We start from the raw sequence: 27,709 nt of genomic DNA on the forward strand, positions 1-27,709 counted from the left end.
GTTGCCTGGCGTGGGGTGACGCATTTTTTTTATTTTGATAATTCACTGTTAGGTCTACCATTTTGGCTTACTTAAGCCATTATAGACTAGGAACTAACTTTCCTAATGTTTAAAGAGCTAGTAGCTGTTTTCTGTTTTCGTCTAACAGGCTAGAGCCCCCGGATTTAAATTTCTGTACACTGAGTGCTGAACCCAGGGGGGGGGGGGGGTACTTAGGCAAAAATAGGTGCTGGGTATGTGTGGACGGTAAGGGTCGGGTTTTTCACCTTTCAAAGTCTCTCTAACTCTAAGGGTTACAAAAATCAGGAAATTTCAAAGTAGTCTCTCTAAGGGTGGGAAAAATCACGATTTTTAGAAAAAAATTTTGATTTTGAGAGAAAAAATTACAAAAAAGTCTCACTAACTAAGGGTAGGAAATTTTTGAAAATCAGAGAAAATTTTTCGAAAAAGTCTCTCTAAGGGTCACTTTTTCACTAAAATTTGGTCTCTCTAAGGGTCGGTTTTCGGAGGTCCCGTCCGCACATACCCCTCATTCACCAACCCTCTAGTACCCCCCCCCCCCCCGGGGTGCTGAAGTGCCAGTTGAGTTACTAGATCATAAAGGTCCCCCCGACTTATTTTTTTTTAAAGACCCTGGTTTAATTTAAGGTAACTCCCTGGTTGGTATCTCATTTTGGCCATCACATAGTTTCAGGCATTGAGTTTCAAGCCCGAAGGGCTAGAGGTCAATCTCTAACCTTTCTCAGGCAAGAAAAATTGAAGCCTTAAAATATGCGCCGTATTTTTGATGACGGATTGAATCTAGCAATTCCTTTGTTTTCGAGTGATATATTTTTCAAAATTAAGCGGTAAATTTTAGTTTTAATCTGTCATTTGTGTAAAAACCAGGCGGGTCGCTCAAGGCCGCGCAACTTTGGTAGGATTTGTTGGCTTCAAATCCTACCAAAGAGATTGACTTTTAGCCCTTCGGGCTTATACTTCATTGGTTTCAGGTTTGAACAATACTTTTTAGATTTTAGATTAGATATTCTGGTTTCACGTTTTATAACGTCATCAATTATGACGTTTCGCTATATATATGATTCTAGCTCTCGCGGCCATTGAGTTTCAAGCGAAGGGCTAGAGGCGTAAGTTTAACCCTTCTCAGGCAAGAGAAACTGAAGCTACTTATTTCCCATCCAAAATGTTAATGTTAATGTATATATTCTTTAAAGTCGAAAAATGTGTACAAATCTGTACTAGCTTTAAGCTAATAGAGTTCGACTGCCTATTTTACAAAATGAATCATTCATCATCATCTGTTAATGCCCAATCGCTGACGATTTCTTCTGTAGAGCATTTTGGTTTACAATTTGAAGATATTTTTGTTCGGTTTTGTAATTTTTTAACGAAGCGTAGTTTTGTTCTTGGGCTTCCTCTTACGCACCAGTTGAATCCTTTATTGTTATTGTCTTTGTTAAGTTTCTTCGCTTGTTCGTGCATCTCCTTGATCTTTTTCCGTTCGTTGATTGTGAAATCTTCCGTTATACTTACCTGAAAGAAACAAGTTTCTTTTAGCATGTGTAAATTCTTCATGATAAGATCTTTGTCATGTTGACTTTGCAGGGTGACTTTCAGAGGACGGCCATTCTTTGTTTTTCTGTTTCCTAATCTGTGGTGGGTAACATTGATTTCTGGAACATTGATGTCATCTAGGAGTTCTCGGAACCGAAATATATCATATTTTTTCCCATTTTCTTCTTCTTCCTTATCTGGGCCTGAATATTCGAGAAACCCGTGAACGATCATATTCAGTTTTCTAGATTCTATGTCTCTCTTTTCACTGTCTTCCTCCCGTTTTTGTTCTTCGGCAGATTTTAAGTCTTCATTGTGCTTCTTGGTAATCTCAGCGTATGTTTTCTTTGATGTTTCAGTCATTATTTCTGCTGTGTGCTTTATTTCTTCCTTAATCATACTTCTTGTCTTCTCCTCCATCTCTTGTAGTTTTCCTGCCAGAAAGGTTTTGAGGTCATTTTTGATGGAATCACGGGTTTTTGTGTTGGTGTTGACCTCTTTGTTCAGTTTTTGTATGACGTCGTCTTTCTTTTTAAGTTCATTTTGCATCATATGTTGAGTGTTTTTTCCCACTTTACTTCTTAGGTTTTTCGTTATTCGTACGCAGTTTGAACATAAGTAATGATCGTTGTAGGATGTCACGAATATTTGTAGTTGATACAGGGGTAGCTGTGTGCACTCATAATGAACTGATCTTTTACATTTTTTGCATGTTAAGCGATCCAGGTCATCGTCTTCAGTACATCTTGACGGCGTGCAAGCTTGAGGTGGTGAAGCTGCTTCGAAAGGCTGATCTTTATCCATTTTGATGTTATTTTCATGAATTTTGATGTTTTTATTGGTTTTCAGCCATTTTTTCGAAGAGCGTTGCAAAAGCGTCTCATACACGCATAGAACGCGCCGTAACCATGACGACGGATTGTATCTAGCGGTTTCTTTTGTTTTGGAGGACTACATTGAAAACTAGCGATATCTTTTAGTTTAAACCGGCGTTAGATTAAAAACTACACGCGGGTGTTCTGGATGGGAAATAAATGGTTTCCTTTCCCATCCAGGAGTCTCACCTCTAGCCCTTCGGGTGGGCTTGAAACTCAATGCTCACCGCGCGGCACCTTTATTAGGGAATATTGTTCAATAATTAAAAAGTGACAGTTTTTTGTCTGTTTTATTCTAAAATGCGAATAATTGAATCCCCATGTTGAAAATCACTAACACGTCACCAAATTAATTGCAAAGTGGAGAAAAACAGCATTACTCAGAGCACATTTTATCGATTTTAATTTTTTTTTAATTTTTTATTTATGAGTAATGACACAAACATAGAATACAAACACTAAAAGGTTCCAGCCCTCCCGCAAAAAAAACCGCTAGATTATACAGCCAGGAGAGAGGAACCTTATAAAAAGAAAAACGAGAAAGATAAAAAACAATAGAAAGGTAAGGCAAAATTAAACAAAAAACAAACTAAATGAGCATTGTGAACAATCAACACAACGGACCCTCGAATCGACCGGTATCTTGGATAAAGTTTACGGTTATACTTAATATATCATGGTTTAGGTTGTTACTAAAATTCGCATCCCCAAAGAGAAGTATTTTGGAAAGTCTTCTTGGGTTTAATGGTAAGCATATGTCAATTTGAAGAAGGCTGTCCAACATTACATGTCTATCATCGGAGAAATCAGAGCAATGCATCAGAAAATGCTGTGTAGTTTCGATAGAGTTATTTCGACAGTTGCAAAAAGGATCAACTATGTCTGCAAAATTGTGTTTCAATTTATGTTCCCGAAGATGACTGAAGTCGACCCTTAAACGGTTAAGTAGAACCACACCTCTATTGTTATCAAGTCTGAAAACCGAATTGGCATTGGGCTTTAAGAATCTGAGTATCGCGGTTTTGAAAAGAGAGATTGAAGGAAGATTTCGTATATTCTCGTCCAGGTTATTCCACTCATTGATACGGTTCGATTCGACAAAAGGGTGGCACAAAAGGAGGTCTAATCCTACGTCTTCCACCAGCATCCTCATCTTCATCTTCATCAACCTCCGCCCCCTCTGGGGAGGAAGGATATTAGAAAGATAAGTTGGCGCAAAGCCATTAATTATCCTAAGCCATTAAGTATTTTAATATAAGTCAGCGTGTAAATTCTACCAGGTGCGCCACAAAAAAGTTTCTCTCTTTAAAAGTAATTTTCTCGAAATCTAAAAATTTTAAAAGAACCATTCCTATTTTATTGGAAAGAAGAAAAATAAACTTAAATTTTGATTGGTCATTTATTGAATTCGATTCATTAGATCAAAAGTTATGCTCAATTGAATAAAAAGTTACTTTTGGAAAGTGCTCAAAAATGTTAAAAATCGACCTATCAAATTATTCAGAAGCATAATTACATGATGTATCAGTATTTTTGTTTCAGTCATTAAAAATGATAATTAGCTGTTTAAATGACCTTTGTTATTTAAAGGAAGGTTGAATTTCAATGAAAGGAAGAAAATTCGTCGAAAAAGGCCAAAAAATCTGGTAAAATTCATAAAAATACATCAAATATGGGTTTCGAGGTAGACTTAATCCAGTCTAGAACCAAAAATCTGAGGAAAATTTCGGTAATACTAAATCAAATTGATTTTGATGAAGATTTTGAACCCTTTCGACCCTTCAGTTTCAAAATTTATGTGTTTAGTTAATGAAAAATGCTCTTAATCATGTAAAGGCTATTGCGATTGCCAAATTTAAAATAAAAATTTGATAGGTCGATTTTTAACGTTTTCGAGCACTTTCTGAAAGTAACATTTTTATTCAATTGGACATAACTTTTGATCTAATGAATCAAATTTAATAAAAGACCCATCAAAATTTAAGTCTGTCTTTCTTCTTTCCAATGAAATAAGAATGGTTCTTTTAAAAATTTTTTAGATTTCGAGAAAATTAGTTTAAAAGAGAGAAACTTTATTGTGGCGCACCCGGTATGATAAAAGGCAATAAACGTAAACAATAAACAATAAACTAGACGTACGTACCGATCTTGTTCAATTCCTATGTGACGACGATAAACACCAATGGTCCGAGCACATGCCTGATATGCACCAATGATACAAAGCTACTCCGCCACACAAAGATCAAAGAACTTCAGAGCGCCAATGAATCCGTCTAAAATGAGATAGACAACCATCAATCTTTTGGTGCGAGCAAAACAATCTTCGGCTAAACGCAAAAAAAAGATAAAAATGACAATCTTTTCGACCAGACCACTTGCACAACGTCATTCCCTCGCAAAACTGGTCACAGTTATCAAAATCCAGCTGACACACAACGTTTTTTTAACGTTCATCCAACGTTATATGGACGTTGTCAACGTTAGATAAACGTTATATGGACGTTGTCAACGAAGCACTGCTATCGAACATGTCAAATGGTTACTAGTTGCGGAGATGGTTGATCTAACAATCGCTCTTCACAACCCCAGTTGGCCATCATACCTCTGCCTCAATGGACAACCGGACACGGGCAGAGAGCTTTGAACCGGTAATTTGGTTGCACATGATGTCGAGGATACATCTCATCTAACTGACACCTTGATTCATTAGGCTGCAAACGTTTCAACAACATACTTGTTGATATCAAACGAATTGACAAAAAGGAAAGCTTTGCTGATACGCGTGCTGGTAGATGTCGTGATTTTTATTTTTGAAAAGACGTTAGCCAAATCTTTCAATTTAAGCCCAAGCTGGCACACAACATTCTTTCAATGTTTACCTAACGTTTTATGGACGTTGTGAATGTTAGATAACGTTGAAACAACGATGTGTGCCAGCTGGGGTTAATTTAATCCAACCTAGAGTCACAAATTATACCTAAACAACCTTTAGCTTTTGCAGTCTAGCCCCCCCCCCTGTTCAAGGTCATTCATTCATAATATTTTATTATATCTTAACTCTCTCTCCCTGTGATACTTTCCTTCCATTGATAGTTAAAATTCATGTTAGAATTTATATTTTAAATTATTTGAAAATCTACTTCTAACATTTTATATTTCCAACACGATCTTTGATAGATCAAACGTAGACTTACACTATTCACCCGATTAATACAATCGGGGGGTGGGTCGAAAAGCTTCGATAGCATCAGTTCAACCTGTACTTCGGGAGCCAGGGGTGGTGCTATCGGAGTGAAAGTAAGCAGGGGAAGTTGACGCGTACTACATAGCCACTCACCTCCTCAGACTGTTGTGTATGGCGGGAGCCAGTTGCCTTCACGTGGTACCCCTGTTTGGAACGAAACACAGCCGATCTAGAGGAAGGAAAACCTCGATAAATTAACCCGACTATTTTTTACGGGTAGTCCGTAGTTCCGGTGGTGATCTTCAACAAACCGATGACTCAGTACTGAGAACAGGGTAGCTTCGCGGACGATCATACGATGACAACGGGAAGGTACATTCAACCAATGACAAGCAAATCCTAAACCCTGATAGGCGGAAGAACGTCGCAAACCGAAAGTTGGTCTCTCCAAACTCTGTCGCATTTTCAAAATTGCAACACTCAACTGTAGAACCCTCCAAAATGATTCAGCTATAACCGAACTCGATAAACTACTTCATGATAAGTCTATTGATATCTGCTGCATTCAAGAACACCGTTTTGTACATAAAGATCAGACCCAGACATTGTTGCTCGTGACCTTGGTTGGTCTACCCTGTTCATAGCTTCAGCCATCCGTAATGACATTGGTGCAGCCATCCACGGTGTAGGAATTGCAATCAACTCAAAAATCCTCCCTCTTCTCTTATCTATCAAAAAAGTTGATGAAAAAAATCGTATGTGCCACATTCAAAGGCAACCCTAAAACTATGGTTTACTCGTGTTATTCTCTGCACAATAATCTTCCAGAGGATAGAGTTATGGAATTTTATGATAAATTAAGCCACTCGATCGGAAACGTCCCCCTTCATCACATGTTATTTATCGGTGGCGACATGAATGCCAAAATTGAAGGAAAATATTCTCTCCATGACACAAGCAACCGCAACGGCCAACTCCTGACCGACTTCTTACATCAATTCAATCTCATTGCGGGTAATACAGTCTTTCAGAAACCACTTCCTAAACTCTGGACCCACCGGTCGCCAAATGGTTTTCTCTCTCAAATTGATTTTGTTCTGTATCGCAAAAGATGGCAAAACAGCATCCACGACTGCCAGGCCTTCTCAAGCTCGAACCCAATTGGCAGTGATCACAGGATTGTAACTGCAAGAGTAAAACTGAGTGTTCGTCGCCCTTCTCCGTCAACCTCAAAGAAATTATTCTGGCAATCCCTTACATTCGATAAAACTCTGTCAAAGCGCATCGACAATGAAATTGTTTCTCAGTTTACTCACCTTCCCAATATCAATCAAAGTTACACCACTTTCGTTTCAATTGCCAACAAAGTTGGATCAAACCTACTTCCTAAACGTGAACGGAAACCTCCCTCCAACTCTATTGACGCACCTGATGTTGTGGCTGCCCGAAAAGCCACACTCAGATCATCAAAGTCATATATTCGCACAGCCCAATCAAATCTTCGAAATACCTACGATCGTGTCGAGGACAGGCGTATCAACAGTATCTTGGACTCCTTTGAAACCTCTTCTTCATCAGCAATAAAAAATGCATGGGACCTGGTCAAAAAGCTTTCTGGAAAGAAGTCCCGTAGTGTTGTTTTTATTGAAGGCACTGATCGTCTCAAGTCTTAGGAAAATCACTTCAAAAATCTTCTCAATGCTGATCCTCTCGATCTAAATAATCTCCCTCCAATTTCGAAAGTTTACGATGAATCTTTAGAAATCTCATCTGGAATTGTAACCAAAGACGAACTTGATTCTGCTATTGATCAAATGAAAAATGGAAAAGCGCCAGGTTTAGATGGACTAAACATTATACTGAATCGCATTCGTCCTGTTGTTGACAAGCTTTTACGCCCAAATCAAAATAGATTCCGTGAAGGTCGATCTACCTCGGCCCATGTGCTTGCTTTACGTAGGATCGTAGAAGAACTTAAAAATCACAAAAAAGAGGCAGTCATTTCGTTCATCGATTTTCGCAAAGCATTTGACTCTATCAATCGTGACCGTATGTTCCAAATTCTCCAAGCCTATTGTATTCCTGAAACTGTAGTCAATGCCATTAAAGTAATTTACCGAGATACTTCTGCCACGGTTACAACCCCAGAAGGACAAACTGATCCTTTCGTAATCTGTACTGGCGTTCTTCAAGGAGACCCTTTAGCACCTTTTCTCTTTATAATCGTTCTGGACTACGCTCTTCAATCCTCAATCACCAGTGACCATGGTCTCACTCTAAAACGTCGTCGAAGTAGGAGACATCCCCCTGAACGACTGCCTGATCTAGATTACGCAGACGATATTGCTCTACTGGAAAATCATATTCAAACTGCTCAATCTCTTCTTCGTGCTGTGGAGGAGGCATGTCAAAATGTAGGTTTATTCTTAAATGCCAGAAAAAGGAAATTTATCCATATCAACCGCACTAACGACGATAAACTGTATTCTTTAGATGGCTCTGAGATCGAACGAGTTGATCATTTTCTACTGTCTTGGTAGTTACACTGAGACAGATCACGATATGAATGTTAGAATAGCCCCATCCTGGAATGCACTTCATTCCCTTCGCAAAGTATGGAAATCAAACATTTCTAAATCTACCAAAACCAAAGTATTCAAAGCCTGTGTAGAATCTATACTACTATATGGCTCGGAATCTTGGACTTTAAACATCTCCCGATCAAAACGCCTTGATGGCACCTACACAAGAATGCTGCGGTCAGCCTTCAATATTTCTTGGAATAATCGCCCAACTATTGCTGAAATCTACGGTAAATTACCCCGCATTTCAAATGTTGTCCGTCGCCGGCGCGTATTTTTTTTCCGTCAGCGGTCTAAACCCAACTTCAGCGGTCGAAACCCAGCTTAGCGGTCGAAGCCCAACCTAACGGCCGAAACCCATTTTACCGGTCGAAACCCATGTTGGAAATGGAAGGGGGATTTTTTAGCGACCGAAACCCAACGCAGGTGAGTAAACAAACTCACAGTTGAATGATTCTTTTGTTTTGATAGCCCACGAGCGAAAGAAGTCAATCTCAAGCTTTTTCGTCGGGATTTATCTATAGGAATATTCTGACAATTAGACTAGGTGATAATTAGATTGGTAATTACTTTTAAATAATATATATTATCCAAGTTTTCAAGTAAAAAAATCAAACTCAAACTCATGATATCAACCCAAAACTTCTCTCAAGTTTAATGTTCCATACGCGAAAGTTTTTCAAGCAAATAAAAGAGAAAATTCTTGGGTTTCGACCGCTAGGATATCTTGTTTCGTTCGTGGGCTATCAAAACAAAAGAATCATTCAACTGTGAGTTTGTTTACTCACCTGCGTTGGGTTTCGGTCGCTAAAAAATCCCCCTTCCATTTCCAACATGGGTTTCGACCGGTAAACTGGGTTTCGGCCGTTAGGTTGGGGGCTTCGACCGCTAAGCTGGGTTTCGACCGCTGAAGTTGGGTTTAGACCGCTGACGGAAAAAAAATACGCGTCGCCGGCGCTTAGCCTTAGCCGGTCATGTTTCAAGACATAACGAACCTTCTGGAAAATTGCTCACCTGGACCCCCAAAGAAGATCGACGTGTTGGTAGACCGAACATCACCCTGCGACAAATCCTTGAAGATGACACTGGACTCAGTGGCAAAGACCATGTTACAGCCATGTCCGATCGTGAAAAATGGAAAAAATACTTTGTATACTTCACCTAACGGATGCATCAAGTACAAGTACAAGTAATACAATAGTTTCTCGTCATCACGTCTGGTATTTATCTTCAATCGATTTTTCCTTTAGTTTGGTGGTATCTTAGTGTAAATTTTAGAGAGTTAGTCTTCTTTATTCCGAGTAGTTTTTATTTCCTAATAATTACTATTTTACTACAAAACTAAGGACTTTGGCAACCTACACATTTTAACTATGGGATCTCTATCTCTCTGAATGAAGGGGTATACATACCCCTGGTTGTAAAATAGCAAATTGCGAAAACACCTTGAAAAATAGTAGTCTTCTTTCGTAAAGTGAGGCTTGGACGAACTAAAATCAATACTGAAAATTTGAGAATTTTATAACTTCTGGAAATTTCAAAAAGGATTCTTCTACTCCTAGAGATATGAATAAATAATTCATCCCTGAAAACGGAAGTTTGGGAATAAGATAACTCGATCAATCTTTTTTTTTGAATACAAATAATTGTCTTAGACCCCCAAGAATTTTTTCTTTGCGAACCTCCTGGGAAAGTTCGTCCAACCCTATGTATGTATTGATAAGAATCACGAACCCTTTAATTCAAAAAACGAGACGTAAATTATTGTAACTATAATGTCGGTCATCACTTCTGCATAGGGAAAATTTCTAGCACTAAGTGCTAACGTCTGAACTAAAGATTAGATCCTAAGGATTTGAAGATCTAAAGGTTTAAGGGTCTAGATAATTCTTCAACCATCAATCAAAACAAGAAACCCTTCATAATGAACAATGTGAAAAGGATAAAATAGCTATTTTCATCCGAACTTGAAATTTCGAAAAGTATTTTTGACCAGGAATGTCTTATAAACTGAAGAATACCAAATTTTTTTGTGAGGAGGGGTCTAATTTCATAATTTCAACTTTATAAAAAGGTCTCTGGTCCAAAATTCCCTTCATATCAATTTGAGTGTCTAAGACTTAATTTAAAAAGACTTGAATTTTCTGCAATTCTGAAATATTTAATCAGTTGTATTAATAGTTGCTTAGCATCTACATTTTTTTGGATGGGTCTTTTCACACTTCCAAAAGTTTATTTTATGTAAGTGAAGAAGGGAACATAAATCTTAATTGCTAAATTTTGAATATCTCAGGTTCTTAAAAATTTATTTGAATGTACAATTTTATCAAAATTATATAAAATCCTTATCGACATAACAGAAAACGGAAATAATTCTAAAAAGTAAAGCAAGTCAAAAGTGTGCCTTCTGTTTATCCTTTTGGTTTGGATATAAGACTGTAAAACAGGTTATTAACAGAAAGCCAAAGCTTGTCCTGTTGCGAATTGCCATAACGCTTACGGCCGATCAAAAATATTCGCTTTAATTTTTAGGTTTTCGACCACGTTTCTTTGGAGCTGGTTTCACGGGTTCTGGTTCGGGTTCTGACTCGGATCCAGTCTTCTCTTCGTTTTCGCTTTCTGTCTGTTGTTCTTTTTCTTGCTCCTTCTGAACAGCCGCCTTGCCGCCACGACCACCGCCACGCTTTTTTGGAACTGACTTAACCGGTTCCAGTTCAGATTCTATTTCTGATTCAGAGTTTTCTTCTTCATTTTCACTGTTTGCCAATTCCTGTTCCTTCTGTTTTGTAGTTTTTCCACCACGACCGCCTGCACGCTTCTTCGGAGCTGGCTGTACTTCTTCATCTTCTTCACTTCCACTTCCGTTTTCCTCTTCCTCAGTTCCACTTCCATTTCCGTTTCGTTCCTCACTTTCTGATTCTTCCTCTTGATCCGATTCTTCCTCGTCGCTTTCCTCTTGAGCCTGTGCAACATCACGCTGCTTCTTATTGGTTAATTGACCTGGAAGAAAGGAAATATCACTCAGCTTGAAAAGATGTTATTTGAATTTCTCTTATTTCATACGCTCTAAAAATGGAATCAGAAATTTACCACTTTACCACTATTCTGGATACTTTTAAATATGGAACTGGTTTGTTCAGTTAAAATCCAACTAATTCCTAAGGTTATAGGGCTTGGCTTGAGTTGACCCATAATAGTTCACTTTATTTGAAAGCTCAGTGTTTTATCAGAATTCGTCAAACAAGGAGATTTTACCAGTGCTTTTAGCTTTCTTTATGGTCTTCATCTTCTCAATCTTGTCTTTCAGAGTTTTCTTCTCACTGACAGTTGGTTTGTCACTCGTATCCTTGCTTCGTCCTTTTTTCGATGCTGTTTCTTTCCCTATAAAATATGATCAAATTATTTTGTAAAAAACTAGTAAATTTTGGCAGAGGTTCTCTGCTGTTCTTATGTTTCTCCTGGCTTTCAGCCTTGAATGGTCATAGATAAAAAGGGATTTAAGAGGGATTTTCAGCCTTTTCCTAAGCTTCTAAAATCTGAGACTAATTGGATCGTTCTTAACTTTTCTGGTAAAATTGTTCTTATAAAAGGTGAATAAGCCAAATTAGTAAAACCACACCGAGAAATAATGGACATATTTAAACATTTGGTTAAAATTTAAATAATAAACTTCTCATTTTTTCGCCTTAAGTGCACACTAATTTTGGTCAAACTTGGAGGCTCAAGCTCGCTCAAGGGCAAAATTCATTATGAAGTAAACTCTAGTCCAGTGGCCTTTACCAAAGTGGTTTCTCGACCCTTACTAACCTTGGCACGTGGTAATGTTTAATATATTGAGTATCAAAAAAGCAAAAATTCATGAATTACCAGATGGTGGTCTTTTGGTCACTTTTTTCTTATCTATTACTTGTTCCTCGTCTATTTCACTTTTGGAAGATTTGGCGCGTGGTTTCCTTCCTTTTGCTGATTTCGGCGCTTCATTTTCTTTATTCTCCTTTGATGACTTTGATGATGGTTTCTTCGTTTCCTTGGTGATGGCTTCTTTTTCTTTCAGTTCTTTTTCTTTGGTTTTGAGCTTGCTCTTACTTTCTTTCTGCTTACTCAGCACTTTTGCAGCTTGTTTCTTCTCTTCTTTGTATTCTTTTGTCAACTTGAAAGATCCGGTTAGACCAGTACCTGAAATTTAAGATTTCGTTAAAATGAAACTTGACAAAATCCTCGACAACAGCTAGGTATTCAAAATAAAGGAAAAATAAAAACACTTTTCGTCATTCGTTTCAAGTACAATGCAAACAAAAGCTGTGTCGGAAACTACTGAAAAAACCCTCGCGAACCAAGGCCGATAAACGATTCTGCGACGTAAAGAGGCCAGCTCCGTAAAACTGGAGGAATCATTTATATCCCCCGGCAAGGCGTCCATCAATTTATCAATAGCACAAGGGGGTCGGATAAGCCCTGAGTTCAGGGTGCTGTTGAAGCAGCCATGCCATACTAAATTTGAAAATAGGTCCCTTAGAATTCTGAACGCCATGGTTAGAAGCACTAAAAACAAAGATGAAAGTTTTTTAAAGATACTTTTACTAAATACTTTAAATTAGATTTTCTTTTGTTAATTTGAGGAAACAGCACTCACCAGTCGAATTCAGGATGATATTCTTTTCGATGGCCCCTTTCATGGCTCTGTTCAAAGCAAGATTATTGACATCTTGTAAAGTGTACTTCTCTTTAATGTGGGCAATTATCTTTGCACGAGATACACCTTTGCCACGCTCCTCTAATTCTGTTAGCGACTCTGAATCATAAAAATTCGGGATGATTAGATGAAAATAAGATATTCACATGAGAACATTTTTATAGAAACAAACTATGTTGGAACACAAAGTCTTCCATGGTCAAAACATTAAGAACAAGTTAAAAATATTTTCAGGCTATGCGGAATCAAATAAATTTCACAATTTCTTACAAGAATTACAAGGCCCGACTTTTTAAGATAACTTGACCCTGAAAGTTTTTGTACAATTTGTTTTCTTTAAATTTATTTTTTGGTTTCCTCCCTCCTTTTCGCAAATTTGGGGAAATAAGTATACATATCCTATCCGCTTCTTTTCGGGCAAAATTTAGAGCCCCCTTCGCTATTTATTACTCTACCCCCCCCCCACTTTTTTGTAGACCATGCCATATTATTTTAAAAGTTACTATTTTAATCCATAAAAACTATTATTCTCCCCAATTAGATAACGTTTTAAGGTTTTTGGAGGGTGTAAAAAGTGAAAGATTTCTTCGTTGCTCAACCAAATTGCCCCCCCCCCACTCATAATTGCTCGCCGGGCCCATGTAGTTCGAGACATTGCTGTAAATATTGGAAAAAACTCACCTTGGATCATCTGTAAATATGGTGGATGAGTATTTTTCGGTAATTTTACACCAACAGCACGGGCAGGTTTGACATAAGTTTGATTTGCAAAAGCTCCATGGTCTCCTTCAGAATCAGACATATTGGTTCGTCGTTGTGTTTTGGAGACAGATTCAGCGGTGAAAAGCTTACGAACTAATTGTTTGTTTTGTTGAAGTTTATTCGAATGGCTTCTTGTTATTCGAATGTTTTGTAAACCAGTAGAGATGGTTGCTGGTTGTTCTGGAAGCTGTGATAAAAGTGTTAACCAGTCTTGTGAGTCTTTGGTTTGTGTAGCAGTTGTAGGTTCCTGTGGAATAGCCTCTTTTTGTCTTGTTGTGAGTGTATTTTTTATTGTTGAAGCAGCTTTTCTAACACGTGGCATTTAGGTTCAAAATCAGAATTTTTGATTCACAAGATTTCCATGTGTGAATGCTCTTGACTCCATCCACCCTGTAAATTTCTTTTTCATGTGTTTCTCATCTCTATTTGTCAAATAGTTTCATTTTATTTTTGCCAACTTTATTGTTGAAATTAAGCATTGTCTGAATCTCTTTATAAAAGTCCTTTGAGAATACCATTCAAAAGTCATTTGTGTATTGCATGAATCAAAAGAATGGTTTTTACTCCGTTCAGTTTTTAAAATTGTATTTTCAATTAACATGATAGCCATGATATTGCTATCTCTCATGAAGACGTTATATTTTGATGTGCAATGCATTGACTTTAAAGTCCCAAAGGGGCTAGAGAGGAATCTTTAACCTTTCTCAAGCAAGGAAAAAGTGAAGCCTTAAGATTTGTTCTGAATTTAGAATGTCGGATAGAATCTATTTAGTTGTTTTTTTGTTTTGCGGAATAGATATTTTTCGAAATCTGGCGATGGGTTTTACTTTTAATCCGGCTTTTGTGTGAAAACCACGCGGGTCACTCGTTTTCAATGGGAAATAGTGGCTTCATTTCCCATCCATGAGTGCTGGATCAAGCCCCTTCAGGACTACAAAATCAATGGTGAAATACCCTTTGGAGCACTGACCTTGTTAACCGACGGGAACTTGCTGCTGGAGTACGAAATATGAACCCTGTCAGGAAATCACTTTTAAAAAAAATTGGCAGGCCCTCTTTGATAGAATTACTAGTTTTTTTTCGAAAACCCACCAATTGATACCTAGTGAAGATGATGAGAGCTGACCCTGTCAGATAATAGTTTTAAACATTTATTGGATTTGACATTTTTTTGATCCGCAACGACACGTTCTAGTACCCCATTTTTCCTGAGTAACGCCCCTCATCGAACATGAGGTTGAAAAGACATTTAAGAGGATTGATATTTTTTCAAAGGAGCAGACATCCCTGTCTCAATGTTCCGGTGAAATTTTTCACACTTAACTTTATCAATATTTCAGAGAATATTTTTTTTAGCTCAAAAAAGCAAGATGGGATGGTTTTGGAGAGGATTTTGTTCCCGATCTGATTTCAATCGAGAGGGGTACATGGTGTGCTTTAAGCTCTTTCAAGCAAAAAAATATATGTGAACATTCTAAAAGATATTGTTGCTATTGTTCTCGAAAATCCATGAAGCTTCTGATTCTATTGTGATGTCAAGTGACCTCTTTAGGATATCCTATCGAAATACGGCACACTTTTCAGCCAAAGTACGCCATCTTGACCTTCGGTCTTTATCAATCTGTAGATGAGATTTGAAGAAGTAGGATTTTTACTTAATGTAGTTTTGCAGACACAATCTCGTACCCAGAGCCAATTGCACCACTTTTTGATTTTGCTAATGAACGTACTTTCGTGAGCGCTATCAATATCATAAGTGAATTAAGGGACTAGGTTCGATATAGAGAGCATCCCACCAGAATTGTTATACAAGGGATGTGTGAGAAGATCAGAAAATTCGGGGTTTAATTCATATTCAGAGTGAACTGATCAAATCGTGTCAGATGAATTAATGATTAATCAAACATTCTAAAAATGAAAACCGAAAATATATTCAATGAATCAATCACAAAAAACGACGAGGAAAAATTAATATTAAATTTTTTGCCATGAAATTTAGAAAAAGGAAAAATAAATCAATCCAAGGAAAAAAAGTATTGAGCATTCTTCGTAAATTTTTCATTTTCTTAGTATGCGTATCTGAATCGAAAAACAGTTAGAATTGACAGTTACTTTTTTTGATCAGGATAGGAAGTATTGGGAGCTACCTCCTAGAAACAGAATTTACAAACATTTTTGGGTCACCTATTGATGTGCTGCACAGATAATATGTAAGTACGTTTATATTTAAACTCACCTGCTAATTTTGACCATTTCTTCTAAAAGATTAGATACCGGTAGACTTCTTTGAAAGTTTTCTTCCGAGGATAGATAAGATTAGGTGTTGGAGTATTTTTATCAGTTTTACCCTCAAGATGGCAATCGATTCTTGTTTTGTAGCTTACAATCTACCGCCAAAGAAACAGGTAAAAAGATTTCTGTTGCTATCTTCCTGGGTGTTGATTTTAGTGAATAATGGTAGAATATCTTTGTGTAATTTTGAATACACCTTTTCGACCGTAGTCACTCAGCCAGGCGCGTGCCACCTACAATCAGGGACAAAATACTTGGCACAAAAGGTAAATTCACCGGGGTGTTTTGAAACCACAATCGATTTGTAAGTGCTCTAAAGTAGGTTCGAAGGGTAGAGTTTTAACCCTGAGTTTTAACGCTAGACTTAGGACCTTAGGATCTGAGGATGTGAGGATCAAAAAGTTTAAAAATGGTCCAGTAGGGCTTGAAATATAGCCTAGAAACCAATAAATCCCTCCCAGATCGAAATAATCGATGAAATCAAGTTGAGGGCCTGAAATTGACATTCTCGCTCGAACTTCAATTTTCGAAAAATGGTAAATTAGCCAAAAGTGCAAATATATTATGGCACGGATTGTAATTATCTAAATGTCCCACAAAACTCGACCCAATCCTTTTTTGACACATTTTTCTATTGCCTATAGGTGCGAAAAAAGGACTGGGACGGATTTAGTGGGATAAAGCGGGAAAAAAATGCCCGCGCGGCAATTGGCGGCTACGGTCGAAAAGATGTATTTACACAACATCGTGATCTGCTTAACTTTCCGAAAGAGGAGCCTATCGGGTCGCTTTCGACTTCGGTCACAGACTTAACTTTCCAACTAATATTTCAATTGTAGCACAAAATCAGTGCTTTTTTGGAAAGTTAAGTGAGATTCTGGACAAGTCCGGTTGATTTACTACGGTAATCAAATTAATTTTGCATTTATAAAAGGTTTGAACATCAGGATATCGCCGAGGTTCTAGAATAATTTCATGTAAATGCTTCACGCCCTTTGTTTCCAAAGGTTTGTAGCCACAGATATGTGTAAAGCCCGAAGGGCTAGATTTGCGGCTTTTATCGAAAAGTGAAGCCTAGGTTTGGAAGGGTTTCCTACCAAAGTCACGTGACTAAAATATGCAATTTCACCGGTTTGAGAGATGTGAAATAGCGTTTGCCGCCTACGTTTTTTGATCTCGCGCTCCGAAAACAATTAAAATGCTAGATCCTATCCATCGGCACGAAATTTAAAAAGTCAAATTTTTGCTTCACTTTTTTTTGCTGGAGAAAGCTTAAAGTTGCCTATCTAGCCCTTCGGGCTTAGATATCTGTGTTTGTAGCTGTCTTATTCTGACTAGCCACCGGTATCATTACAGTAATGGATCGGGCTAGTTTATTCCTCGATTCTATTCGCATGCACTTTACCATTACTTTACCATTGAACTAGTGATGTAAAAATACATTTTCTTTTATTTTTACAGATCAGCATGGCAGTAAAACATTCGTTACTCATACTCATTGTCTCTGGTGGATTAATTGCTCTCATGGGATTTGTTTTGACAATGTTTGGGTTTGCATCTTCATGTAACAAGCCACCAAGATGTCTGAAGTCTGAAAACTCACGAATCCTTTCCTACAAGATCTTCGGCCCTATGTTATTTTTCTTCGGCCTGGCCGCTTCTGGTGCCGGTATCATACTTAAATGGCGACTGAAACCAAAACATCTAAGACTTGAGTACCGTGTTTCTAGTATCGAGGGAACTAACTTCACCGGTGACACAACCCTGGAGACTGCAGAATCCCCTGTGAATGTAACACCAACCGAAGTAACATTCTCACCAAACTTCACCACCACAACGTCTATGCAGATTACTGAACCAGTCACAGTGTCAAACGATGGTACGGATCACGCAGTTGGAGAGCCATCCACGGTGGAGAAACAATATAACTCTCCTCCATGGGTGCCTTCTATGTTAGCTCCGCCAACGTACGAAGAAGTGTGTAGTAAGCCGGCTGAAAAGGAGTGTAGTAGCGCAAAATTACAAGACCACTCCGAGCAGGAGGGTGTAGATGTGACTGATGCTGACGTCAGTGATTTTGTGATCAATGAAGATGAATTGGAAGATGAAGTTTTTGAGGCGGATGATACGGAGGAGAGTGAAGTGTATGAAATTCAAAATCTCATTCATGGCAAAAATTGCTCAGAAGCTTGAGATCATTCATTGATTTTTCCTGTTAAACCGTCTTTCAAGACGGGGTTTTAACATTTTTCGACGGCTTTTAACGACACTTTGAGGACTTTTAAAGGAACCATACTGGTGCAGGCGAGTTTAAAAAACAATGAAAAGTATTGACATACTGTTTGATGATTTGTTGCGGAGGAAGTATGATGTTTTATCAGTTAACAGTAGAATTTTGGAAGAGGTGGGCGGATAATTTTTGATCCGTACACCCCAGTAATTGCTACAACAATGTTAGCTAGAGCGCGACATGGACGTGATTTATGCGGCTGGGCGAAACAAGAAACTTAAAAGTCCTTTTTTTGTAAATTTATTTAGTGAATGAATTTTCTTACTCTTGTTTATATGATTAAATCTTTTAAAGAAGGAATTGTTAAAATATTGAAATATTTACACGTAAAATTACATACACCTGCTTAAGATAAGTTACAAAAATATTAAAAAACATCAAGAAAAGGTTACTTTCTTCCAAACATATGTATAATATGTAGAACACGGTAAGCCATAACAAAATTTCGGCAGCAAGTGATTTTTTTTCACTTTTCGCCGACGAATCTCTACTGACGAGGAAAGTACAAATTTTGGATTTAAAAATTTTGAATTTTTATATATCTTTACGACTCTCTCTCTCTCTCTCTCTCTGGAAAATATCAACCCTCTATTGATAGTAGTTCAGAATGTTCGAGGGATTGTTGTCTTTTGTAAGCTGAAGTTATTGCCATCTCTGCGAAGCAACAAAGTAAACTTCTTTGTCTAAGATTATCAGCATTCCATACAAAGTTATATCCAGTCTTTTTCAAGATAAGGTACCACCTGATAAATTATTTTTACTGTTATAACTTCGGGATAATCATCTCAAAAGCTGCAACATATATGACCTTTTGGGTTTTTGGCATCATCCTTTTATCGGATGGTATGGAATCGTTATTCCGCAATTTTCCAGAAAAATCTAGTCCGAAGAAACCCATCTAATCTTTAAATTTCATGACCGTAATTCATGTGATTCGAACGGTCTACTTGTTACCATATAGCCTCTCTCTCTATGATTTTTTAATCATTTCTGACTTGCGTTATTCCGAATACACCATCAATAATTCCATCAAGAGTTTCCAAAGCTGACGGTTCAATATTTTCTGGAGGTAACAAAAAACCAATTTTAGTATTTCGATTTCTCAATTCAATGATGTAGGAGTTGGTGATATGTAAATCGTCATGCACATAGTCTGGTCCATTGCCACTATGTGGAACTAAAAAGAAAGAAGAAAAAAATTTGAAGAATTGAACATACCTTAACCCTTCAGACCCGAATGACGTACATGAACGTCCAAAATGAGCTCATATACCGAGTCTCAGACTTAAGGCCATAGCTCCTGACCACTAGATTTAAAAAGGTATAAACAGAATGTTTTTAGGAAGAATATAAAAATACCTTTCAAATGGTCTGACTCTTAAGTTACAAGCTTTAACGTTATTTTAAAGTTTTGGGTTTCAAAAAAAAAAAAGTTGAAAATTTTGAGATTTTTCAAAAAATGTTGTGCGCTGGAAAGGTTAAGGGAAGAAATTTCTTTCCACCAAATTTAAATTTATAGATCATTCGCGAAAATAGATTCTCGCCAAATTTAATTTTCTTTCAATTTAGTTTCTATTTCTCCTAAAAACCCTTTTGTTCCCTCTTTTTTCAGCTAAAATATTGAACAACAATGGGTCGTTCGCCAAAATTAATTCACACCAAATTTAGAAATTTTATTAAGTCGCCAAAATAAATTGCACCAAAATTGGCGAATGGGCTCATTCCCCAAAATTTCTTCTCGCTAAAGTTTCTTCTCTTATCTTAAGGTAATCCAACGAAAGAATACTAATTTCTAGAATTTTAGCTTTTGTAAAACGTGTTGCAGGTTTGAATAGATATTTAAAAGAACTCTGATTAAAAACCTGCTCCGATATGTGCGTCGTCACCTACGCGTAAAAAGGCTTTTCCTCCCCCGTTTAACAAGCATCAATTACGTCATCTTACAAACCAATAGTGGGGCTTAAGTAAACTCTCAAGTTGGAGACTATTCCAAAATAATAATACTATTGTTTCGTGGTCTTCTCAAGGTGAGATACCACCTCAAGACCACCGTGCAATGGATTAATCCCATCCATGTTTCCCAAGAGCTTTCAGAACACTACACACCGCAGTGTCACAGAACCGGTCGGACCCATACCAACTAGAAAATTTAGTCCCAGGTGGGACTTTCTCTACAATTTCAGTCCAACTGGACAATTGATTTTGGTTTCGTCCCCAATTGAATTCAATGTAAAAATTTGTACTAGATTTTTTGACCTGGGAACTTAATAGATGGACATTTTCATCTTCACTGTGGGAAGAAGCTACACCGGGGCTGTGATACAAGGGTGTGCTTACATCAAAGAGCTATTAAAGTGAAACAAAATTTGAAATTGGGATCTGCGAAAGTAACAAAAATATTTCTCTTCTCAATGCCAGTTTAGCCGATATTTTTTTTATTTTTCAAAGCTAAAAAATCTAACAATTGGTAGTACTTACTTGAAATGAAAGATGCAGGTCCTATGTTATATGGTGTACCAAACCGTTTCCGAACTCCAGCTTGAAATGTAAACGCAAATTTCACCTGAAAAAAAAATATTCAAAAAAATATTTTCTTATTTTGTAATTTAAACGAGTTTAGAAGTTCATGACATACATTAACCTTGTCCCAGGTGCTTTCAATCCCTTATTTTCATTGATTTTTCATTGAAAATTTCAAAGAGAGCTCAGCCATATAAATCCAACGTTTTAACTAAAATAATAATTTATTTAGGGGCAACAATGCGAGAAAAAGTGGACAGCGATTTTTTCAATATGACAGAAAATCACAAAAGGATATTTAGTAATTTTCCACCGGGTTTTCCCACGGGGTAGATCTAACAAAGCCATCGAGACAAGAATGTTCAGGGGGTGTTCAGGTTGAAACTAGCGCTAGAAAATTCAAATAGAGCTATAAATTAACTGAAAATGAAACTCACAATTTCAGCATTATCCTTTGGTGGTAATGGAGTATATGAATTTGGAGTTAATAACAATTGGAAGAATGAATGTAATGAAAAATAAGCATGTAATCTCTTCTGGTTACACCTCAATTGTTGCGCAAAGGCCCTGACACACGGTGCTTCTTCAGGACATTGACCCCGATACACGTCACTACAAGCATCACCACTAGAGCCGATACCTATATGAATTTTAGAAAACAGTTTGATTGACAGCTTCTTCTTTTTAGGTGTAAAACTATCAGTATTTGAAGCTTATGGGGCAAATAGTGATTATGATTTTTCTGGGGACTAAGTTATTGTTTATCATGTAAAATCGATACTAAAATCTTGAGAAAAAATCGTCTAGCAGATTTCAATAATGCTTTTTATTAGAGGTTTTACCAAATTTGTACTAGTAATCTCATGGTTATGAGGGAAATTCGGGATAAATTTCCCGAGGTCAATTTTGAAATTTTTTGAAATTTCCCGAGTGCAACGAGGGAAATTTAAAACATTTCGAAATTTGACCAAGGGTAATTTATCCAGAATTTCACGAAAACAAACATGGGATTCCTGGTTAATCTCATGGTTTGGTTTGAAATTCTGAAAATTCTTAAAGACGTCAATTTAACAATGGAAATCAATCTGAAATTTTAAAAAGAGGTCTCAAAAAAGTTATAGAAATGCGAATCGAGTTTTAATTGAATAGTATTCCATTTACTTAACCTTCGAAGTTAGTAAGAAATTCGAAAAAGATGATTTCAAACGATAGAAATTTCACTTTTGTGGGAAATTACAAAATCTCGGAGGGAAATTACAAAAGCTAGGAAGGAAATTACAAGTTCGCGGGAAATTACAAATTAACGTAAGCAAAAACGTCAATCGAATTTCAATCAACCATGAGATTAAAGATGTAATTCGAGAAAAGGGAGGGTGGCTCAAAATTACCGTTTGTTAAATTGTTAAAGAAAAAATATACACACCTCCCCATTCTCTCTTAAAATTCCGATTCGGATCAATTCCAACACATTTGGAACCCGAAATACGAGTCCGTGTTTTACGCCACATCCGATTTTCAGTCATTGAAAACTCATAGCCATCCGGGTTAAACATAGGGATGATCCAAACTTCAAATTTCTCCAATAGTTTCTTAATATTTCCATCTTTGTTTTTCTCTTCAAGAATCTGTTGAAAATGATGTTTAAATATTTTAACTGTATGAAGAGAGAGGTAAAGACTTACCGTCGGTAGCCGTACTTGGTCATGAACCAAACTCGTGACCTTGCTGCTCGTTCGTTCGTTATAAATATGATTTATCCTATCATATCCTATGGTTTATTTTAGTCGAAGCCACTATCATGTTTTGAGCAAAAAATAACTTGCGACACTTCATATATTTGACCTTTATTTTAAAGAACTTTACGCAATTTGGGCAGTGTTTTCTTTGCTAAGATTCTTTTTAAAGATATTGTTTTCAAAATTAAAAGATCACGGGGCTTTATCTTGGCTGAAAATATTTAACTTGATGAATACCTTTCAGACCTTTACTTATACTATGAGTGAGTTCGATCGGACAAATCAAATTGGTCTGTAAAATACACACATACTTTTTTTATCATGAACATTGCGGTAGCCGGTGCGATCCATTCACGTGCGTGCATTCCTGCGTCAATCCAAATAATTGGTTTCGGTTTGTAACTTGGTAAGCGTAGCTGTAATGGTTAAGTAAAAGAATTACACTAAAGTTCTGAATAGTAGGGGTCTGGAAAAAGGGGGGGATCCGAAATTTTTCCGAAATCCAATTAAAAAGGAGAGTTCCGAATAAAAGGGGATCTGATATTGTGCCCAAAAAAAATTATAAAAAAATTATAATTGGGGGATATGTTCATTCGGGTCATTAAAGCAACATTATTTTCTCCATTGTAAACGGTGAATGCGACGAATATGAAATGAAAAGAATTGGTCCGAGTTTGCAGGGATTATGAGATCTATTGCATTGACGCATGAAATATATAATGGCATACAAACCATGTTAATCCTAACCCAACGATTCTCTTGTCGAGCTTTAAGGGTCAAGGATTATTTTAAATTAAAGAGGATGTTTCATACGAAATTACCGTTAAGGAGTCAAATGATTTATTTCGAATTACAGAAAGATTTTAATTATAGAGGTATGAGTTTACTGTAGGGCAATACTCCGACATTGAAAGGAAGACCGAGACAAGATCAGATTACTTTTTTCTGACCAAAGGTTGCATACCTTGACAATGACGAGAGGCCTATGCTCTGAAGACCATCCAACATTCTCCACTTTCATGTAACCAAAATTACAAATCATCAATCGATATAGCTCTCTCAGCATCTGAAATTAAAATGAAAAATTTTAGTAGTTTTAGTAGTTTTTTAACAATTTATGTTTATTTAGAGTCTGAACTCTTATTTATCCTAAGAGTTAGTTCTTTCTATTACTCAGACCATCACCTCGAGCAATAAGCGGATCGGATCGGATCGGATTGGATCGGATCACTACGTGCTCGATTTGTATTGGCTCGAACCCACAACTTTGGCAGGAAGCGAGTGCGCTACCATTCGACCACACTTCTTAGATATACTAGACATATAGTGGTCGATCAGCGGTCGATTATACTTTTTTTCTAATATGCCAGCTCTTATTACGCCACAGCCTAATTTTGGGCTCACGCCAATAGGGCCGTTAATCTTCAAATTAGTAAATAATGACTAAAATTTACATTAAAATGTCATTTTTCAGTAGTAAACTATTGAAAATTCCGTCGAAAATTACTGATTTTTAAAAATATTTCTCTGAAGCTTTGAATATGGAGTGAAACAATGGGTAATTTTGTCTTCGAATCATACCTAAAATCCTTTAAATTGAGAAATAATGATAAAAAATTAATGCCGCTTTTAGGTTAAAATTGCTAAATCTTGGCCCTTTTCACGTCGGCCCTTTTAACACCGGCCCTTATTACGCTACGAGCCAAAAATAACGCCAATAAGGGCCGGTGTAAAAATGTAATTTACTACCGAAGAATGATCGATGTGTGTGAAGGAGCAAATCTTACCGGTGAGTAACTGTTATACTGGCGATAGTTAAACTGTCCCCAGAATGGGACTGTATTCTTTACATTTTCATCAATAGCTTTCTTCAAACTTTTGATCTGTGTTTTCATCACAATTTTATTGGACGAACAAAATTTCTTTAAAGCTCTTTGTTTTCTTTTGGGAACACGAACGATGCAGATACTCTTGGAGCCATCCTCAACAAACTCATGCCAAACATCAAGCTATAAGAAAGAGTTATCATAAATTTAAAATTTCATGTTTAAGATAAATTTTGCTGGACTTCTCAACCAAGTTACTCGAAGAATTTTTTGGAAATAATCTATTACCTCAGAATTTTCGACATCTGCGCCAGGAACAGAAAAGGAAGTATCAAAGACAAAACTTTCTTTTACCTTGTTATCTTCCATAAATTGGTTGACGCTCTTCATTTTCTTGATATCTTTTGGATCTGTTTGTAGCTCATACACAGAATCCCTGAAATTAGACGAATTGAAATACTTTTCAATTAGCGGACACTTTAATATTTGGACAGCCTCAGTATCATTCCTCGACGAAGTCAATAAGGAGGACAGACACGGTAAGAAAATTTACAACGGGACAAATAATGCATCAGGTCGGTTCTCTAGGCTCCGACCTTAGATGCGTTTTAACAGAACGTTTGGCTTCAAAAAACTAAATTAGTGGGCGTTATAGTAGTGTCACGTAGTCTAGTATAATAACCAGTGCTTTCAAAGGGCTGCTTCCATAGATATCTTATATAAAACAGAGCTACTCTCTGTATTTCCCAAGCAACGGCAGGTGAAGTAAAATAATGCACCATCTTTGCTGAAAGCAGGTCATAGTAGGTCACAGTTCGGTACAGTACCGGCAATTTGTTCAACCAAGCAAAATAACCCCAAATGGCGCTAAGCGACGAGGCGAAAGATAAGGCTTGATCGATCAAATTGCCGGCACCGAACTATGGTCTACTTATCAAAGATGGCGGATTATTTTGATTCAAATAGGAACGGAGTAGCTCTATCTAATTTTCAGTTTTCGTCAAGGGGAGACCCTAATGCTTTGAGTCTGTAATTTGACTAATTAAACTCACCGATTTCGAATTAGCGAGAGTTTAACTGTACTTCGTAGATAGATAGATAGATATATATGAGCCCTCCGAATGCATTCGGGATGGGTCCTATCTACGAAGGAGTAGGAATCACGGCGCTAACAGACACTGCGACTTGACAAAATGTCTGTCTAATCTACCCACACTCTTGTATCAGTAATGGTACCCAATTTCCCTCACATGGCATGGGTTGACCCGGGCGAAGGTATATTCGCTTGCCAAGTGAATCGTAGAGACACGGTGGGTATCGTTCTCGGGCCTCCCAGGCGGGAGTCGAGGATGATAACCACTACACCACTACACTACTATGCCTAGGTTCCCAATGTAGGTACATAAGTGGTTTATTATTCAAATAAGTGTTTTTTTTTGTTTTGGTCTTTTTGAAGATTGCAAAGATTTTTTTCATAAATCAGGGGTCGGGATTCACATATTAAGAATATTTCCAGTCTTAAAATCCGAAATGTCAAGAACATCCAAGGCTTCAAAAATGTTGGATGTTCTTATAAGAAACGTGTATTTTACCATTGTACCGTTCAATGAAAAACGTGACAGTTCAAACTGTATGTAAGCAAGCAGTAGAGACAGACAGCTATTTTTTAATTTCCTTCCCCCGTTGGCTCTTATGTAAACCGCAAGTTCATTTATCTCTAAATTAATTGAGATTAAACTGTTTATCAAAGATGCTCTGGGAGAGTCAGAGTTTGATAAGTTTAAAAGAGCGAAGAAGACAGTCCAATATGGGGAGCAAAATTTCCTCTAAAACAAAAACAAGTATATGACATAAATCTGAAAGGAAATTATATAAAATTCTAAAGGGAAACTAACGCAGATTAATACCAATATAATCAAAGTTATGAAATCAATATATCGATTTTCCTCTCAAAACCTGATGGCGCCGCTGAATTTATTACTTGTGGCTGAATATTAAAGCTTTGGAAGTCGGGTTTTAAGTAGAGTAGGTATCGTTTAAACACAAAGAAAGGCGCCCTAGTAATATTAATTCTGTACTAGGCCGTTATGTGGTTGCTACTGTGTCTTTTTGTTGTTTTTTTTGTGTCTGTATTAAAAATATGACTAATGGAGCCACAGCCCTTTAGATTTTGAATGTTTTTAAGTGTTTCCAAGCTGATGTCTAAAAGTGCCTAATTCCTTGGCTTAAAAATGATAAGAATTGCTAAGATACAAAACTTTAGATCGAGGTGAAGCCCCTGGCCTCTTGCCTTAATGGAACCTCCATGCAAAGGAGATTCTAATAGCCTTTGGGGGTCCACTCAATGATACTAGAAAGGCTCAAGATTGGGCGTAGCGAGATACCCTGCAAAATTTAAAAAGGAGTGCAGACGTTTATGACATATTCATTATCTTTTGATAAAACAAAGACAATAATTACATTGTTGTAAAAACCGCTCTCATCCATAAATTTTGCAGGGTATCTCGCTGCGCCTATGTATGGTATACAAAAGCTACGAAAGCATTCCAGCAATGCAGATATCTTCATACGAAATGACTCATCGCATAGAAAAGAATAATTTATTATAAATTGGTGTTACCCAATGCTAAATGTTGTAGTCAAATTTGCATGTTTTCAAAACGAACCAGCTAACCATTTAAAAAATAATGACCTTGCTATAGTTCTGATTCGCACAACAGGAAGCCTGCAGTACTGCATTTTTTCAATTTAGTTTTTGATAGTTATAGAAATTGCGACTGTATTTTCTGTTCATATTTTGTACCGGGGATAACTTGCTTTGTTGAGTTGAAAAGTTTCGTAAGATATACTGATTTGCTAATATTCCTTGAGCGGTACTTTTTTTAGAAGTAGTTCCTGTTTTTGGGATTAATTTAGGATTATCTTTCGATATTTCATTCTGTTATCAAAAAAATAGTAATATTTCTCAATATTGTGGCTACCTTCAAAACAAAGTATTAATTCAAAATGTCGGATGTATCTTTTCATTCTTCTGCTTTGAAATTTGGCAAACATTATAACTTGTGTGCTTTGCTTTTAATTAGACTAAAATCTCACTAAAATGTTTTAACCAGGTATGCAAGAAATTATGAATGAATTTATCACTTTTCGTACAGGTGAAAGTGGCCTAAGCAATAAGTGTAGACCATTCATAGAGCTTTTTTTCAATCCCTGGCCTATTCATACCAAAGACAGTTGAAATGGTACTTGATGCCTCTCTGCTTAATGCTCAGCAATTAAAGAGAAAAGGATCAAGTGTAAGTGGAGCAATCCAGGGAGAAGGATTGGTGTTTTCCCTAGACCTCCGGGTAGATCTAGTTATCAAAAGAGGAGCTTTTGGATCGCCTCCGCTAAAT

The 27,709-nt window shown here is 37.0% G+C and overlaps 4 protein-coding genes across 5 annotated transcripts; 2 read left to right on the forward strand and 2 right to left on the reverse strand.

Moving 5' to 3' along the window:
* Nucleotides 1-6,401: 6,401 nt before the first annotated feature.
* Nucleotides 6,402-8,153, forward strand: LOC136811039 (uncharacterized). The gene is made up of 2 exons (XM_067067642.1): nucleotides 6,402-7,155; nucleotides 7,357-8,153. Exons 1-2 carry the CDS (start codon nucleotides 6,402-6,404, stop codon nucleotides 8,151-8,153), a joined length of 1,551 nt encoding a protein of 516 aa, XP_066923743.1.
* A 2,449-nt stretch (nucleotides 8,154-10,602) lies between these two features.
* Nucleotides 10,603-14,081, reverse strand: LOC136811040 (histone H1.8-like). Its single transcript, XM_067067643.1, has 5 exons — nucleotides 13,570-14,081; nucleotides 12,829-12,987; nucleotides 12,063-12,371; nucleotides 11,451-11,576; nucleotides 10,603-11,195 (listed from the first exon to the last, which is right to left on the reverse strand). Exons 1-5 carry the CDS (start codon nucleotides 13,970-13,972, stop codon nucleotides 10,717-10,719), a joined length of 1,476 nt encoding a protein of 491 aa, XP_066923744.1. The 5' UTR covers nucleotides 13,973-14,081; the 3' UTR covers nucleotides 10,603-10,716.
* A 1,639-nt stretch (nucleotides 14,082-15,720) lies between these two features.
* Nucleotides 15,721-18,575, forward strand: LOC136810966 (uncharacterized). 2 transcript variants are annotated; one of them, XM_067067561.1, is made up of 2 exons: nucleotides 15,721-15,860; nucleotides 17,404-18,572. In XM_067067561.1, the coding sequence occupies exon 2, from the start codon at nucleotides 17,410-17,412 to the stop codon at nucleotides 18,133-18,135; it is 726 nt and encodes a 241-aa protein (XP_066923662.1). In that variant the 5' UTR covers nucleotides 15,721-15,860; nucleotides 17,404-17,409; the 3' UTR covers nucleotides 18,136-18,572. The 2 variants fall into 2 exon arrangements, with proteins under 2 accessions (XP_066923662.1, XP_066923661.1); XM_067067560.1 differs by lacking the exon at nucleotides 15,721-15,860 and adding an exon at nucleotides 15,949-16,055 and having other exon boundaries at nucleotides 17,404-18,575.
* A 1-nt stretch (nucleotide 18,576) lies between these two features.
* Nucleotides 18,577-23,549, reverse strand: LOC136810965 (carboxypeptidase A2-like). The gene is made up of 6 exons (XM_067067559.1): nucleotides 23,453-23,549; nucleotides 22,800-22,904; nucleotides 22,176-22,377; nucleotides 21,190-21,392; nucleotides 20,711-20,795; nucleotides 18,577-19,409 (listed from the first exon to the last, which is right to left on the reverse strand). Exons 1-6 carry the CDS (start codon nucleotides 23,528-23,530, stop codon nucleotides 19,213-19,215), a joined length of 870 nt encoding a protein of 289 aa, XP_066923660.1. The 5' UTR covers nucleotides 23,531-23,549; the 3' UTR covers nucleotides 18,577-19,212.
* Between the last annotated feature and the right edge of the window lie 4,160 nt (nucleotides 23,550-27,709).

This window comes from Clytia hemisphaerica, unplaced genomic scaffold, assembly GCF_902728285.1.
Source record: "Clytia hemisphaerica strain Z4C2 unplaced genomic scaffold, Clytia hemisphaerica genome assembly, whole genome shotgun sequence".
Lineage (NCBI taxonomy): Eukaryota > Metazoa > Cnidaria > Hydrozoa > Leptothecata > Clytiidae > Clytia > Clytia hemisphaerica.